This window comes from Terrapene carolina, unplaced genomic scaffold (genome assembly GCF_002925995.2).
Source record: "Terrapene carolina triunguis isolate 2854851 unplaced genomic scaffold, T_m_triunguis-2.0 Scaffold112, whole genome shotgun sequence".
NCBI classification, from domain to species: domain Eukaryota; kingdom Metazoa; phylum Chordata; order Testudines; family Emydidae; genus Terrapene; species Terrapene triunguis.
Window position 1 is genome coordinate 17641277 of NW_020664463.1, and position 15905 is coordinate 17657181.

Below are 15905 nucleotides of genomic sequence, written 5' to 3' on the forward strand. Positions count from 1 at the left end.
GCTGATGGGGGGCCGTCAGTCCACCCTGGTTCCAAGCCCCCACCAGCTAGCTCCAACGGGCTGCTCTTCCTGCAAGCAGTGGACAAAGCAGGCGGCTGCCAAACGACGTTATAAGGGAGCATTGGACAACTTTAAACAAGCATGTTCTCTAATTGATCAGCAACGAAACAACGTTAACCGGGACAACTTTAAGTGAGGAGTTACTGTACTTGTATTTAGCATTGCATTTTGATGGCCAGTTTTGGACAGCCATGCTACGCTCTGTATTTAGCTAAGAACTCCTTGCTCACTGTCCTTCTGGTAGAGCTCTGCTTACTAATCTTCTAAGGATGGGAATGCAAAGAAGAAAGAGAGGTTACTTACCAGGAACTGATCTTTGAGCATCACTTCTATGTATTCACACCACCCACCCACCATCCCCTAGATCTTTGAGTTCTATATAGTATCAGGATGTTGTGCTTTGGGGAAAAAAGAACCAAGGTGGTTGGGAGATACACTCCTTTTTATAGAGTAGGGCAGGGGTGGCCAACCTGTGGCTCCGTAGCCACATGCGGCTCTTCATAGGTTAATATGCAGCTCCTTGCATAGGCACTGACTCTGGGGCTGGAGCTATAGATGCTAACTTTCCAATGTGCCAGGGAGTGCTCAGTACTCAACCCCCTGCTTTGCCCCAGGCCCTGCCCCCACTCCACCCCTTCCCCCGAGCCTGCCATGCCCTCGCTCTTCCCCCCTCCCCACCAGAGCCTCCTGCGCACCGCATAACAGCTGATTGTGACAGGCTGAAGGCGTGGGGAGGGAGCGGGAGGCACTGATTGGTGTGGCTGCCAGCGGGCAGGAGGTGCTGCAGGTTTGAGTGGGTGGAGCTAATGGGCTGTTAACATATTAGTGTGGCTCTTTGTCAATGTACATTGGTGAATTCTGGCTCCTTCTCAGGCTCAGGTTGGCCACCCCTGGAGTAGGGTAACAACATCACCCTTGCATGACAGCTTTCTTGTACCTCCCAGCAGACACAGCTTTCAAGGCAGTTCCACAGTTTGACACCTGTGGTGACATATTCCCCTAAAGTGAAGACATGAAGGTGACTCTCAAAGAAGAATAGTTATTGTTAGTAATCTCTCTCCTTAATTCCATTAAATCTGTTATATTGATCCTCTTTATTATATACACCCTCATTTATGAAATATAAGCTCTGTGGCCTCAAGACCTACTTCAGAGAAAGAGACTATGCTGTATTTTATTCTGCAAACCCTTTCCCAATTACTTCTCTTCAAATAATTTATGTAATTTAATAGCTGAAAATTCTTTCTACCCTGAAAAAGAAAATTAGTTGGCTGAGTGTAAACATCGAAGCCAAATAAACAGTTCTGCAAGGTATTTCTCTAGCTCTAATACAAGAGAATGTGCTTTCCTGGGTTGTATGGACAGCTGTTGCAACATTTGTGATGATCTATGAACTTCTGGAAGTTCAGATATGAAGGTAACCTTTTATGGAAGGATTATTCCACATGAATAAACATTTACATTATAATAGGAAAGGATGTGCTAAGTTATTCACAAGAAGCTTCTGGCTTTGGCGAAGTTATGATATATTTCTCATGTAAATATTTTGGGATTTTTAAAAAATATTCTATTTATAATGTATTGGATAAAGTCTGAATGAAATCTGTCCATCATTAATCTGCATTTTGAATGAACGCCAAGTACATACAGAAAAGTAATGTGTTTTCCAATATATAGACAAGTTAATGTACAAAATGATCCCCACAGTGTTATATTCACAAAAGATTGATAATGATTTTTTTTAAAGTGTTTTATACATGGAGAGAAAAATAATGTTCAACATAAAAAGCCCCCAAAGCTTACCAACTTTACAGGAATTCTATAGAATTATACGAATATAAGAATGGCCACACTGGGTCAGACCAGTGGTCCATCTAGCCCAATATGCTGTCTTCCAACAGTGGCCAGTGCCAGATGTTTCAGAGGGAATGAACAGAATAGGACAAATATAGAATGATCCAACCGTGTTGTCCAGTCCCAGCTACTGTCAGACAGTTACAGTAATCAAAGATTGTAAGTCATGTGAGCAATAGCTTTTTATATAGATGGTTTAATCTCTCTTACTTATTAGGTAGATTGCTATTCTTTATTTACAAGGCTTTGTTTAGACTGGCTGCTAATATTTTCTTTCTTTGTTTTGCTACATCTGAATAGAATTGGTGGAATTTGGTAAATCTGTGTGGGTATTTTTAAATCACCTGTCACTGTAGTAGCCAATCACTAGCAATTCAGTGTAGGAATAAACTGAACACTCTAGGGATTAATTTTGCACTGTCTTTTGTGGGGGAAACAGTTGTTAGTTTTCAGAGATCATCTCAAGGATCAGTATCTTGCAAGTTGCTCTTATGATAGAGATCTATTCTTATTTTCTTTTTTGGTATCTTGCATGATTGTAATCTTGGAACTGTTTTCTGAACAATAAATTCCAATTCTCATGCAGTGAATTGAATCAATGCATACTTCAGTATCATTTCAAAGGAATGATTTTTTTTTTAACATTCTGTGTATTTGGGTCCAGTCTGATGCTGTTAGAAAAACCTGTGGTATTTCTGTATTTGAAACATGACAGTTGGTGCCAAACAGTAACTGTCTTAGATTTTAATGCTGTCCTAGAGATTATCATCTAGAAGAATGAATTTTGTCATTCTATATACAGTAGATATTATATGAATCAGAGGTGGTTTCCTCAGTTGACTACTGTATCCAAGAAAATCTTCTATATGGATCTGATCAGAAGCTCACTGAAGTCAATAAGGGTCTTTCCGTTGACTTCAATGGGCTTTGATTCATGCCCTATATTTGAGTCAGATGTTCTTTTAACTGAACTCAGACTAACAGAAGTTCATTTTGGGCGGGGAAGGGGAGCATAAAAAGACTTATTTTCAGCCCCACTGTAGTCAATTAAGGAAGGATAAAGCAGATTGTCAAATGGTCTTTGCTTGTGGGGCAGTGTATCCAGGGGCATAGGCACTTGGACTTGCAGAAGGGGGCTTTTGGTAGAGGAGCGCAGGCCCTCCCACTACACCGGGCTCCATCCCAGGGCCCTGTTAGAGTGCCAAAAGGGTCTGACACCCAGGAGTGCCTTAAGGCTGCCTTCCCTGGGCCACTTCCCACCACCCTGCCATAGTTCAAATCTCGCAGTCTATACCAGAAAAGAGTGGAGGAGATCAGCTCACCACTTGGCATTTCTTTGTGGCTGGGCATGGTGTGCTCTCTCCACCTAGGGGTGGTAGCTGCATCCTCTCAGGCCTGGGCCTTCCATCTAGGTCAGTTCCAACTCTGTCCCCTTCAGGGGTAATCTATAAACAAAACTTGGGGAATCAACACATATAAACTGGGTGGAAAGGGAAAATGCCTTCTCTTTGGGTCTATCAGAAGCAGGTCCTACTTTCCCTCAGAGAGGGACCTTCAGATAGTCGCTGATGGGGAAGATCTTGCTCTCCCTCAGGCCTTTCCTCAGCAGCTGCAAGGTAAAGATCCTATCTTTTCCCTGGCCTTCCCACAAGTGAGTTGTTCTACTCCCTTTTACTCCTCCTCTTATCTGTACGTCTCTTGCAGGTGTGGCAGGGCAGTGCTGGCTGAGCCCAGAGCAGCTCCTTAACCCCTTGTCACCCAGGCTGGAGTTTGTATACACCATCACACTAATAAACAAAATCTACTTATTGTTTCATTTTGAATACTGAGCATTTGTTATTGGAAAAAGTAAAAAGTAATATTTTAAGATAGCCTGGCGATAATATCTGAAAATATGACCCTGCAGTGAAAGTTAGAATACATATCATAAATCTATAAATTTCATAGGGAGGTTGTGGAATCTCTGTCATTGGAAGTTTTAAAGAACAGGTTAGAAAAATACCTCTCAGGGATGGTCCAGATAGTATGTAATCCTGTCTCTGTGCAGATGACTGGACAAGATGACCATTTGAGTCCCTTCTGGTCCTACATTTTTATGATTCTATAAATTAAATATAATCTTTGTGAATTTCACTGCTGGGACAGGTGTTTCCCATTTAAATATGTCTGCTTCACTCAGAACTGTTTTAAGTAAGTTGACAAAGAAATGCCTTCTTGAATGTTTGTGCTGCAGAAATTGCATTTTATTTTGTTTTATAAAGCAGTCAACATTTTTGTATTCTCTTCTCCAGATATAAAAATGTCTCATAATACCATTGCAGTTTGAAAATAGATTTCATGCTGATATTAGAGAAATTCATAAATAAAGGATAGTAGTTTTCATGCTGTAGAATAATACATTTTAGTATATGTAGTCAAAAGGACTATTCATGCTTAAAGGTAAGCATGTGTTTATGTATTTGCAAGGTGGGGGCTTTATAGTCTATATATTTTAACTAGTATATTGTTATAAATTTATTTCATGTATTTGTTTTTGATCTTATGAAATGTTATTTTTTACTGATACTGTACAAGTTACTATAATCATCACTTAAACAGCATGTGCTAAGGTTTACTGATTTGCTAGCCAGTTGTCTTGACAAATACACATGGCATCAATACTTTCCATTAATAACTTTTAGATTCCCATCACAGCTCAGACTTTTTGAAAGGCAAACCGCATCTTGTGCATGCTTTACTTGGTTTCTTGAAAAAAAAAACAGATGAAAGGATTATAATTAGAAACAGTGATGACAGATTATATAAGCAGACATAAACTACTTGGTCACTTATTGTCAGCATTCACTGTCTCCTTGAAAAATGTTTTAAATTACAAGAAAATTGGAATAAAGCAGCAATTTTTGCTCTCATCTTCTGACCTTAAAACTGTATGGTGTCTAAATTGGTTGTATAGATATGAGTATTTATATTTACTCTCTTTCACATAGATTTATATTCAAATTAAAGTTAATACATCCACACTTTGTTAAATTCCACATATGTATTTAAATGAATACTCGTTAAGTAATTTTGCCATGGCTATGTTCATAGGTTTTGTAAGAATAATTATTATCTGGGTGGCATAACCCAATTTATTAATATATTTTTTATTTTATTTTGTTTACATTAGATTGAGGGAAAAAAATAGAAAATTATTAATTTATCAGATATATCTCATGTTACTTGCAGTGCCCTTCATTGCTGCTGGTATTAAGGAATGAATCTGTATGTAGTTTAACCAATTCTAGTTTTTCCATTGGTCATATAAGCAAAATTCATGTCTAGTTAACAGTGTTTCACCAACTTCTTTTCCTTGTGGTACTACGAGGCTATAGTTGCAATAATACGATTATTTTCTCTTATAGCATCAGAGACTTCTTGACATGCTGGATACAGAGAAAGAAGTGTTAGCACAAAAAGTAGAAGCAGCCTTGATGCAACAATCACAAAAACATAAGGTAATGCGTTGAGTACATCAAGTGCTTGATCCTATACTACTGAAGTCAATAGGAGCTTTGCCATTTCATTTAATGGGAGTGGAGTCAGGTTCTAAATATTTTGAGTGTTTGAACCAAATTCTACCCACTCCTCATATGTTGTGTTACAACTTTATTTTACATATTATTTGCAGGAAGCCCTGGAAAAATGTTTGGAGGAACAAGAGAATAGAAGTAAAGAGGCTTTAGCAGCTGCTGCTAAGGTAATTCTAGTTAAATAGTAGATATACAACATAAATACCACGCATTTCATTCAGGAGTGTCATGTTCAGGAATTTGGCTCTGATTCAAAAACTAGATCCATGAAAGTCCAGTTCCACTAAATATATATCATTTCAACTATGTTTAAAAGGGGTCATAATTATACAAATCATGAGGTCTCCTAAGAGATTTAGAGGCTATCATGGAAATCTGCTAACTGCTGATGCAAAATGTAATTTCTTATATTCTACTAATGAAAATAGCACCAGTATTAATTTGCCTTTTTCATGATGTTGAGTCCTTGGGTTATTACAGTGTAGTTATTTGTGGTATCTAAACAAAACAATCTGTTTTCATATTCTCCAGCTGACCGCACTGGTGTTTTGTTTTTTATTTCAAGAACAGATACCAGAGTTGTCATTGCATTTGTCGAGACACTTAACATTGTGTTTTATTTAATATTTTACAACAGAAAGGTCATTTCCAGAAGAAAAACCTAAGTATGTGTGAGTTAATACTCTAATACATATTATATATCCTTAGTAGAAAATTTGTAAAAGTATTGACAGAATATTTCATTCAATTAAATTTAATCAATTTAAACTGTCCTAAGTGATTCAATATATATTGTTTTTAATAAAAAGTTTAAATTTCACCTTTTCTGTCTGATTTGTTTAGTGCTTTTCATTCATGAATGCCTTGGACTCAGTAAAATGATTATTCGATAAGGGAATTAGGTGATAATTTCTAGGCTATATTTGCATATCAAATCTTGGTATATAATCCAGCACAAAAGTCAGGTAATATTATGTACAGAATAATTACCGTACCTATCTTTTAAGACTCTGGGAAAATCTGTAACACCATATGTCAAGAAACAAACAGGCACAATTGATTTGGCCCCACTCTATTACAGGATCAAAAACATCTGGTTTTCTCCAATGAAAACTGTGATCCACATATGTAATTTGCCTTCTGGTTGATAGTGGTATATCTGTGGCTAGTTGTCAACTTTCTTGAATCTCAAGGCTGTGGAACTTAATGTTTGGGTCTGGGAGGTTAATAAGACTCTCTTGAACACCTGTGCCTTTATCCCACTCTTAAGCCACTTCTTTTTCTTCATACTTTAAAATAAATATATCTTTCCCTATATCTTTAAATTATTTTTAAGTTAATAATTGGAAAAGACTGAAGTGTTCTATTTAACCAGAGAACAAACATGCATATGCAAGCTTCTTCCACATTGCCCTACTAATATGCCTCAACCCTGGCCTGGAGACACCGCCTCTGGGGTTGAGAGGCTTGTTTAGTCCCCATTCTTCTTTGAGTAGTATCCCTATGGGTGCTTCACTGTAAGTGTCTCTATGCTTGCTCCACGGTAAGTGTGTGTGTCCATCCCTCTGCTGCTGATTGGAGAAATTTGGTAGCAGGGTCCATCCAGCCTGTGCATGCGCTGTTCCCCGGGCTCTGCCACGAGATTAGTCAGCGTGCGTGGGCGAACCCTCCTCAGTTCATTCTCAATCACTCCTGGTTAGAGACAGTGCTTTAGCTGTTCGTTAGCAGATTGTTAACCTCTTTAGAATTGTTACCCGTTAGCTACGTTTGAAGCTTCTTTTTTCTTTTCTTCTTCGTTTATCTTTTATTTGGCTGTTGCCTTTTTAAAAAAAAAAAAAAAAAAAAAGGGGAAGGGAAGGAGAAAAGGACTTGGTTCTTTCTTCAACCCCCGTCAGGAGACCCCCCCGCCCCCCGGACAGGGCCCGGCTCCCTGGGCTTCGAGAAGTGTCTCAGTTGCAAGGAATCTATCCCAGTGACTGATGGACACTCAGTGTTACCGCTGGCTGGGAGAGAAACACATCCAACAGAAGTGTGGTTTGGTCCAGCAACTGAAGCCCAGATCCAGAAAAGACAGAGAACTGAGGTTCAAAGTCCTACTCATGGAGGCAGCCCTTCAGCGGTCCCCTGGAGAGTGAGAAACCTCACCACAACCTTCTACTTCAAAGGGAGGTGAGCCCAAGTAGATGTCCATGAGCCACTCACGTAAGGCCTCTAAGAAAAGGGCCGTGAGTCCCCACAGTGAGCCCTGATCAAGCCGAAAATGATCTCTGGCTCAATCAGTATCATCAGTACAGATGGCACCAAAGCCATCTAAATCCAGAACCCAAGGCTCTCGCATTACTGTCCCAATAGAGCATGCTGGGTTGCTTAAGGAACCAATGGGAACAGGAAAGGAACTCTCAGGGGAAGGCTCCTGTAGCACAGACATTGACATTGGTATCGCTTGTGGCACGCCAGGCACCAACAATCTGCATACTATCAGGTCCACATCACCGACTCCTTCGGAACAGGCACCTCAGCACCGACTACCACCACTGGTATTGACACCTTCCAGTGCACGACAGATCTTTCAATGTCTGACACATCGTATTCACCTCTGCTCAGTACTTGGGACCCGGTACCGAGTTCACTCGGAACTTTTGACTCTCCGACCTGTTGTCATGCACCACCCTTTTCATCCTCAGATTCAGAAAGTGAGCAAGAGGACGCAGTCTCCTGTTGCTCTTCTCATCCGCCGTATGGTGCCCACATTCACTGTGATGGGTTCCCCCTGGGGTGCCACCTGGAAATGGGGTACCACTGAGCCCCCCTTAACCCACCAGACTGGGCTCCCTTTACACTGTACTGCTGTGACCAGCCTGCCAAGCCTTCTCCCAGGCTCCAGCACACATACAGGTAAGGACACACCCAGTTGCAGTACATACAAACTGCTGTGATCAGCTCTGCACGAGGCGGTTACAGCTAAGGAACTGCCCAGCTGCTCAAGTGCACACCCCCCTCTGGAGTGTAAACCCAAAATTATACCATCTTATGCTGCAAAGAGATCTGTACAGTGTAAGCTCATGACATTTGCCCCCTCCCTCAATGTGGAGAGGAAATATACAACAGCTTTTTGTCCCAAGTTATGACTCCCACACACTGGTTTCTGATAAAACAAAAACAAATATATTAACTACAAAAGATTAAGTGATTATAAGGGATACAAACAGATCAAAGCAGATTACCTAGCGAATCAACAAAAACACAATCTAAGCTTAATATACTAAAGAGATTGGATATGAGTATCAGATTCTCACCCTAAATGATGATTCAAACAGGCCTCAGAGATTCTTAAGTGGCCAGCTGCGCTTGCTAACAGCTTAAAAACCCCAGGTGTTCCTTTCACAGATTAAAAAACTCATTTAGCCTGGGTCCAGCACTTCCACACCCAGTTCAGTCTTTGTTCCTCAGATGTTTCCCAGAGTCTCTTTGGGTGGGGAGTTAGTGAAGAACCACAGTGATGTCGCTCTCCTGCCTTAAATAGCTTTTGCATATGGTGGCAGCCCTTTGTCTCCAAGTTTTGTTCCCATGCCAGTCAGTGGAAAACATTGGTATTCCAAGATGGAGTCCAGTAACAGGTGACTTGGTCACCGGCCCCCATAGTGTCATAGCAGCCCTGAGTCAGAGGCTGTTTACTGTGTCCTCAGGAAGACCTCCCCAGGTGGGAGATAAGATCCTTCTAAGGCCTGTTGTTCTCCCTAATGATTCATTAACTTGAATGGGCCCTTCCCAGCCAGCCATCTAGACTGACAGTCTTTTGCTAGTGGGCGTTCCCCAGGTGTAAATATATTTGTAATACAGATACATTGTCAATATTCCTAACTTCAGATACAAAAATTATACATGCATACAAATAGGATAATCATATTCAGTAAATCATAACCCTTCCAACGATATCTCACATGACCTATCTTGCATAAAATACATCAGAATTATCCCATAATCACATCATCATATTATCACTGTGAAGACTATGGGGTGCAGTGTCACACTCCCTATTAACAAGGCACTCTTGAACCCAGCCAAATCATATGGCAGACCCCCATGTCTGTCCCACCAACATGTAAACGGGCTGAGGAAAAAGTATTGCATGCTGGTGAAAGACATGGAGTTTCTCTTCTCCCACCCACCTCCCAGTTGATCCTAGTGGATGCAGTCAACTCAAAGGGCCGCCAACACCAATTTAAATTCACCCCCTATGACTGGAACTGGAAGATCGGGATCTTTTTGGCAGGAAAACATGCTCCTTAACCGCTCTCCAGTTCTGCATTGCAAACTGTGAAGCCTTACTGGCAAAATACAATTATCAGAATTACTTAAAACTGAACTCCTTTATTGAGCAGTTCCCAGATTCTCATAAGGAACAATTGAAGGCCAATGTCAATGAAATCCAACTGGTGGCTAAAGCATCTCTCCAGTCTGCACTTGATGCAGCTGACCCAGTGGCATGTTTCATCTTGACTGCCATCGTGATGAAACGAGATTCTTGGTTTCACCTATCCAACTTCCCAAATGAGGTTCAAACGACTGAACAGGTCCTTCCTTTTAAAGGGACAAAGCTGTTTGTGGAAAAGACTGACACCTCCCTCCACACCTTAAAAGACTCTAGGGCTACTCTTCAATCCCTCAGGATCTTCACACCTGGGTTTAAGAGAAAATATAGCCTTCAGCCATCATTTAAACCCCACTCATCACAATATCCATCTCATAGGTCATATGAACCTCAGAGGAAGAAGTCCAGGTTCCCTAGGTGGAAACCATTGTGTTCGCGACCTACTTCCTCTCAACCTTCCACCTCAAAGCAACAGTTTTGACAGGTTGGTCAAAGTGCCCATAGAACATTCTCCTCAACATCACCTGATCCTGGAAAACCTCACCCCTCCCTTTGGATGCTGTCTCGCCCCATTCCGCAAAACCTGAGAGTGGATAACCGCCAACAAGTGGTTGTTGGAGATCATTTGAGATAGGTACACCATCCATTTCACCTTCCCCTTCCTCCTTCAGAGACCCTTCTCACGAGAGCCTATTAGGAGAGGAGCTATAGAGCCAGTGCACACACATCTAAGAGGCATATCTATTCTTCCTACTTCCTGATACCTAAGAAAAAAGGAGATTGGAGACCCATCCTAGATCTCAGAGTACTCAACAAATTTGTCAAGGCTCAGAAGTTCAAGATGGTTACAATAGCAATAATTATTCCAGCATTAGAAAAAGGAGACTGGTTCTCAGCCCTTGACCTTCAAGATGCGTATTTCCACATCTCAATCATACTGAGTCACAGATGATAACTCAGGTTTACATTAGACCAAGACCCCTACTAGTGCTCCCTTTTGGCCTCTCATTGGTCCCCAGAGTATTCTCCAAGGTCCTTGCAGTAGTGGTGGCCCATTTACACTCCCAGGGCATTATGATTTATCCTGACCTGGATGATTGTCTTCTCAGAGCATGTTCCTTTGCCAAAGCCCAACGAATCACCATTCCACACTGGATCCATTCTAGAATCTGGGCCTTCAAATCAATGCACAAAAATCAACATTAACTCTTGTACAGAGGCTAGAATTCATAGGAGCCGATCTTGACTCTTTAATGCGAGGGCACTCCTCCCACATCACAGATTCCTCAGCCTCTCCATGCTTCTAGAGACAGTGCAATCCAGCCCACAAATTTCGACCAGACACTGCCTCCAACTTCTGGGGCATATGGCTGTGGGCACATTGGCTATAGCTCATGCCAGACTGCACATGAGATGCCTTCAACCATGGTTCGGTTTACAGACCAAACAGAGACAACATAAACAAACTACTATTGATGCCCATCAAGGTCAAACAATCCTTGGATTGGTGGAAAGACCCAAAAACAACTGCATGGGAATCCCATTTGTTCGGCTTTCCCCATCGTTACTCCTGACCACCAATGCATCCCTCGTAGGATGGGGCATACATCTCGACGGTCTCACACTACAGGGCAAATGGTCTCCATCAGACATGTGCCTTCACATCAATCTACTCGAACTGCGAGTGGCCAGAAATGTGTGTGCTCACTTTCTCCCGCTGATCAAAGGTGCACATACAAAATTCATGATGGACAATATGGCCTGCATATATTACATAAACCGACAAGGAGGCAACAGATCACCCTCTCTGGGCGTGGAAGCACTAAAGCTATGGAACTGGTGCATTTCCCACAATGTCACAATATCAGCGGCCTATGTACCGGGAGCGCACAACATGACAGTGGATAGTTTAGCCACAAATTACCACATGACCACAAATGGGAGATTTGATGATACTCCACGACACATTCTGACAATGGGGGCCACAGACAATAAGCTTGTTAGCCACTTACCAGAACAAAAAATGTCCACAGTACTGTTCCAGAGCAGGGATCGGATGCACATCATGGAAGACATTCTCTTCCTCTCGTGGGACAAGGGCTTTCTTCACACCTTTCCCCCTTTCCCTCTATTACTGAAAGTTCTCTTGAAAATAAAGAAAAAGCAAACATCATACTGATTGCTCTCACCTGTCCCAGACAGACACGGTATCTTTACCTGTCACAACTGGAGCTATGTCCACCAATGACTCTTCCAATCACTCCTTATCTTCTATCGCAGAATGAGAGGTGCACTCTCCATCGCAACTTGAGAATACTGCAGATCTGAGGACGTTCAGAAAGTGTTACTACATAGTAGAAAAGTAGCTACCTGTTGTACCCACCTACCAGACGGAGACTAGATTTTGAATCTGGTGCCAGCCCTAAGGTGTCACCCTAGATATAGCCCCTCTACCTGTAATCCTAGATTATCTGTTGACTCTCAAGAAATCGGGACTCTCTATTTACTTGCTGAAAGTACACTTAGCAGCAGTTGTGACCTTCTACCAGCAGATAGAAGGGTACTCAATTTTTCTCACCCGACTACAAAGAGGTTTCTCAAGGCATAGTGAATGTGTTTCCTCAACCCAGGCATCCTACCCCCACAATGGGATCTCAACCTAGTGTTAAAAGTACTGACCAGATTGCCATTTGAACCTATGGCCTCTTGTTCTTTAACTCACCTTTCCATGAGAACTGCATTCCTGATCGCCATCACCTCTGCAAGAAGGAAAGAGGAGATAGCGGCTCTGACAGAGCATTCCCCCTTCACAGTGTTTTTTCCTGACAAAGTCACGCTTAGACTACATCTGAAGTTCACTCCCAAGGTGACTTTCACATTTCACATGAACCAAATCGTTCACCTTCCGACCGTTTATCTCAAACTTCATCAGGATAATAGGGAAGCCATCCTCCATACACTCGACGTGAGGACAGGACAAGAATTTTTAGAAAACCTCTGAGACTCTCCATTGCAGATAGGTTAAAAGGCACATTAATTTCAGCTCAAAGACTCTCCAAATGGGTATCTAACCGTATCAAACTACGTTACCCAATTCACAGCACAACACTCCCATCTTCAATATGCACTCATTCTATGAGATGGGTCTTCTCGGCAGTCGCCTTCTCCAATGGTATTCCTATATCAGAAATCTACAGAGCAGCTACCTGGGCATCTGCTCATACCTTCACAGAACACTATGCCATCCTGGGGAACTCTACCATAGATGACAGTTTCAGTACTATCATCTATGACAGACTCAACTCCGAAGCCCCAACCTCCGGTGGGGAGCACTGCTCAGGAGTCACCTACAGCGGAACACCTATAGGGACACTACTCAAAGAAGAGGAAGTTGCTCACCTTGTGCAGTAATGATGGTTCTTCGAGATGCTCCTCCCCATCCTCCTCCCCTCTATTTCTGAGTTTCTTGTCATTGACTCTGTGGTAGAGAAGGAACTGAGGAGGGTTCACCCGTGCACGCTGGCTAGCTTCATGGCAGAGCACGGGAGCAGCGCATGTGCAGGCTGAACGGACACTGCTACCAAAGTTCTCTAATCAGCAACTCATTTTTTTATTAACTAACAAATAGCCATGGTAATATTTTGGGGGGCATTACCATCCTGGGTCCAGATATGCACTAGTGATATAGAAGTGAAAATATCTGTTGTTCTTATATCACGTAAGCCTGCCAATCCTTCTAAATGAAGTGATTCTAACGATTCAGGCATTCAGTATTTTTTGTCATTCACTTTTGCTTTGTTTCAAAGATTGAAAAAGAAGTAATGCAAGAGGCCATTTTAAAAGCAGTCGAAGAGGAAAGGAGAAACATGGAGAAAATTCATGCAAAAGAAAAAGAAATATGGCAGGCCGAATGTGTCAAAGACAAAGAAAAGATTGCTCAGGCTCTGCAGGAGGCTGTGCAAGAGCAAAGAAAAACCAGTCAAGTAAGTACATTTTACCTTTTCATAGAGCTGTTTGTGTTCTTTATTGTTTCAAAAGCCATGTTTAAACTCTTCTGAATGACTACATAATGTTTAGTTAGATCCTTTAAAAATGTAAACATTAAGTTTTTATCAAAACATGTAAAGGGTTCTAGGCATTTTAACAGCATATTAATTACCATAAATATGTCTGTCTTTTGTATTCTCAGGACATGAAGTATCTTTTATTTATACTTAAAATTCAACATCAAATTTCTTTCTTTTACAATGGGTTAGAATTCCAGTGTCTCGTTATTTATACACCAATTATTCTAAGATACCATATAGAATGAAGACAGAGAAAGCAATGGAGATTGGATGGATGAAAAAAACAGTGAATAGTGAAACTTTTCTAGAGAAATTCTTAAGTAATATTAATGCTCCGATGAGGGTTGAGTGTGCGTTACTTATACAAGTTGAAACAGAGTCTTTCCTAACCATGCTTTAAAGGAGATAATAGCAACTACAAATTAAATATGTTGCAATAATGGTTATACATTCTTCCAAAAACCATGTTGTCTCGTCCATTATAACAACCTCTTTTTTTCAGTAAGCAGCCAAGAAATATACTGGATTTTTGGCATCCTATTTTAATATTGGTCCAAAATGTCCAAAGAATAACTTTGAGCAAAATGAATTTAATTCAGATGTTGAATTTCTAACTTTTTACCATGATTTTGTAAACCCTACATAAGCAAAAACAAAAACATTAGCTTTTAAAGTGTGATAGACATACTTAGCAAGTCACAGCAAGTCTACAGAACATATGTTAAGAAACAGGCTGCATTTTCCCTACATACATTCTCCTCTTTCAGTTTAACTAAATACCGTATTCTTCTTCATTTCCTGCCCTAAAGTTGTGCAAAATTATGTGCTATGTTATTAAATAAACTGGTAAATAAAGTGATTCCTGTAGTATATGTACATAATTTGTATGTGTTTGCATAAACAACACTAGTAAATAAGATATCACTATAATAAAATTCTGGAAGTCAAACGAAAACATTTTTCCTGCTGAACTAATCTGGGTGTGTCACACATAAATTGACAGTTTATAATCAGTAGATGTTAGATGGAGCTTTAGTTTATCATATTGGTCAACTGAAAGTCAAGTGGTAGATCTGGCACATCTTGCAGATTACCTACTAGGACAGGCAATTAGTCTGCTAACATTATGTGTCTGAGTACAGGCTTTGGAAGCAGAACCGTATTTGACATTCAAATTATTCCATCATTATGCTTTATTTTTTCGGCAGATACAAGCTAAATTTTATTTTCTTGCAATTGCTGTTTACAAAGGATAACCACACTTAAGTCCTTTCAAAGATAGTAAAACATATAAACAATCTGTGAGCACCTAGATCAGAGGGCAAACTACATCCGGCCCGGCCCCTGAGCTCCTGGCCCGGGAGGCTAGCCCCCTGCCCCGTTGCTCCCCCTCCCCTGCAGCCTCAGCTCACTGTGCCGCTGGCGCAATGCTCTGGGTGGCCGGGCAGCGGAGCTGCAGAGGCGCGGCCTGACCCAGTGCTCTGGGCAGCGCTCCAGGCAGCGCGGTAAGAGGGCGGGGGAGTTTGGGGTGGTGGTCAGGGGGTGGGGGTGTGAATGGGGGGGGTCAGAGGGTGGGGAACATTAGTGGTTGAATGGGGGCAGGGGTCCTGGGGGGGCAGTCAGGAAGGAGAGGGAGGTTGGATGGGCTGGTGGGGGGCATTGGGGGAGGGTCTGAGGATGGACAGGGGACAGGGAGCAGGCGGTGATGTATGGGGTAGGCGTCCCGGGGGAGCTGTCAGGGGGCGAGAAGCAGCGGGGGTCGGATAGGGGTCGGGGGCCGGGCCACACCTGGCTGTTTGGGGAGGTACAGCCTTCCCTAACCGGCCCTCCATTCAATTTTGGAAACCCGATGTGGCCCTCACGCCAAAAAGTTTGCCCGCCCCTGACCTAGATAAAGAAATGATGACAACTGGCATATGATTTAATTGTTTACACTCTGTTATAAAGTAAGGGCATCCTTAAATCTTTTCAATACAGAGA

General features: G+C 41.8%; 1 protein-coding gene across 3 annotated transcripts in view; it reads left to right on the forward strand.

Moving 5' to 3' along the window:
- The window catches only part of CCDC91 (coiled-coil domain containing 91), a 337470-nt gene that overhangs the window by 224804 nt on the left and 96761 nt on the right, over positions 1-15905 (forward strand). For all 3 annotated transcript variants that reach the window (XM_029911685.1, XM_024198662.2, XM_024198666.2), the window contains 3 exons: positions 5319-5411; positions 5585-5653; positions 13665-13841. In XM_029911685.1, the coding sequence (XP_029767545.1) occupies positions 5319-5411; positions 5585-5653; positions 13665-13841 (339 nt within the window). The remainder of the gene's footprint in view (positions 1-5318; positions 5412-5584; positions 5654-13664; positions 13842-15905) is intronic.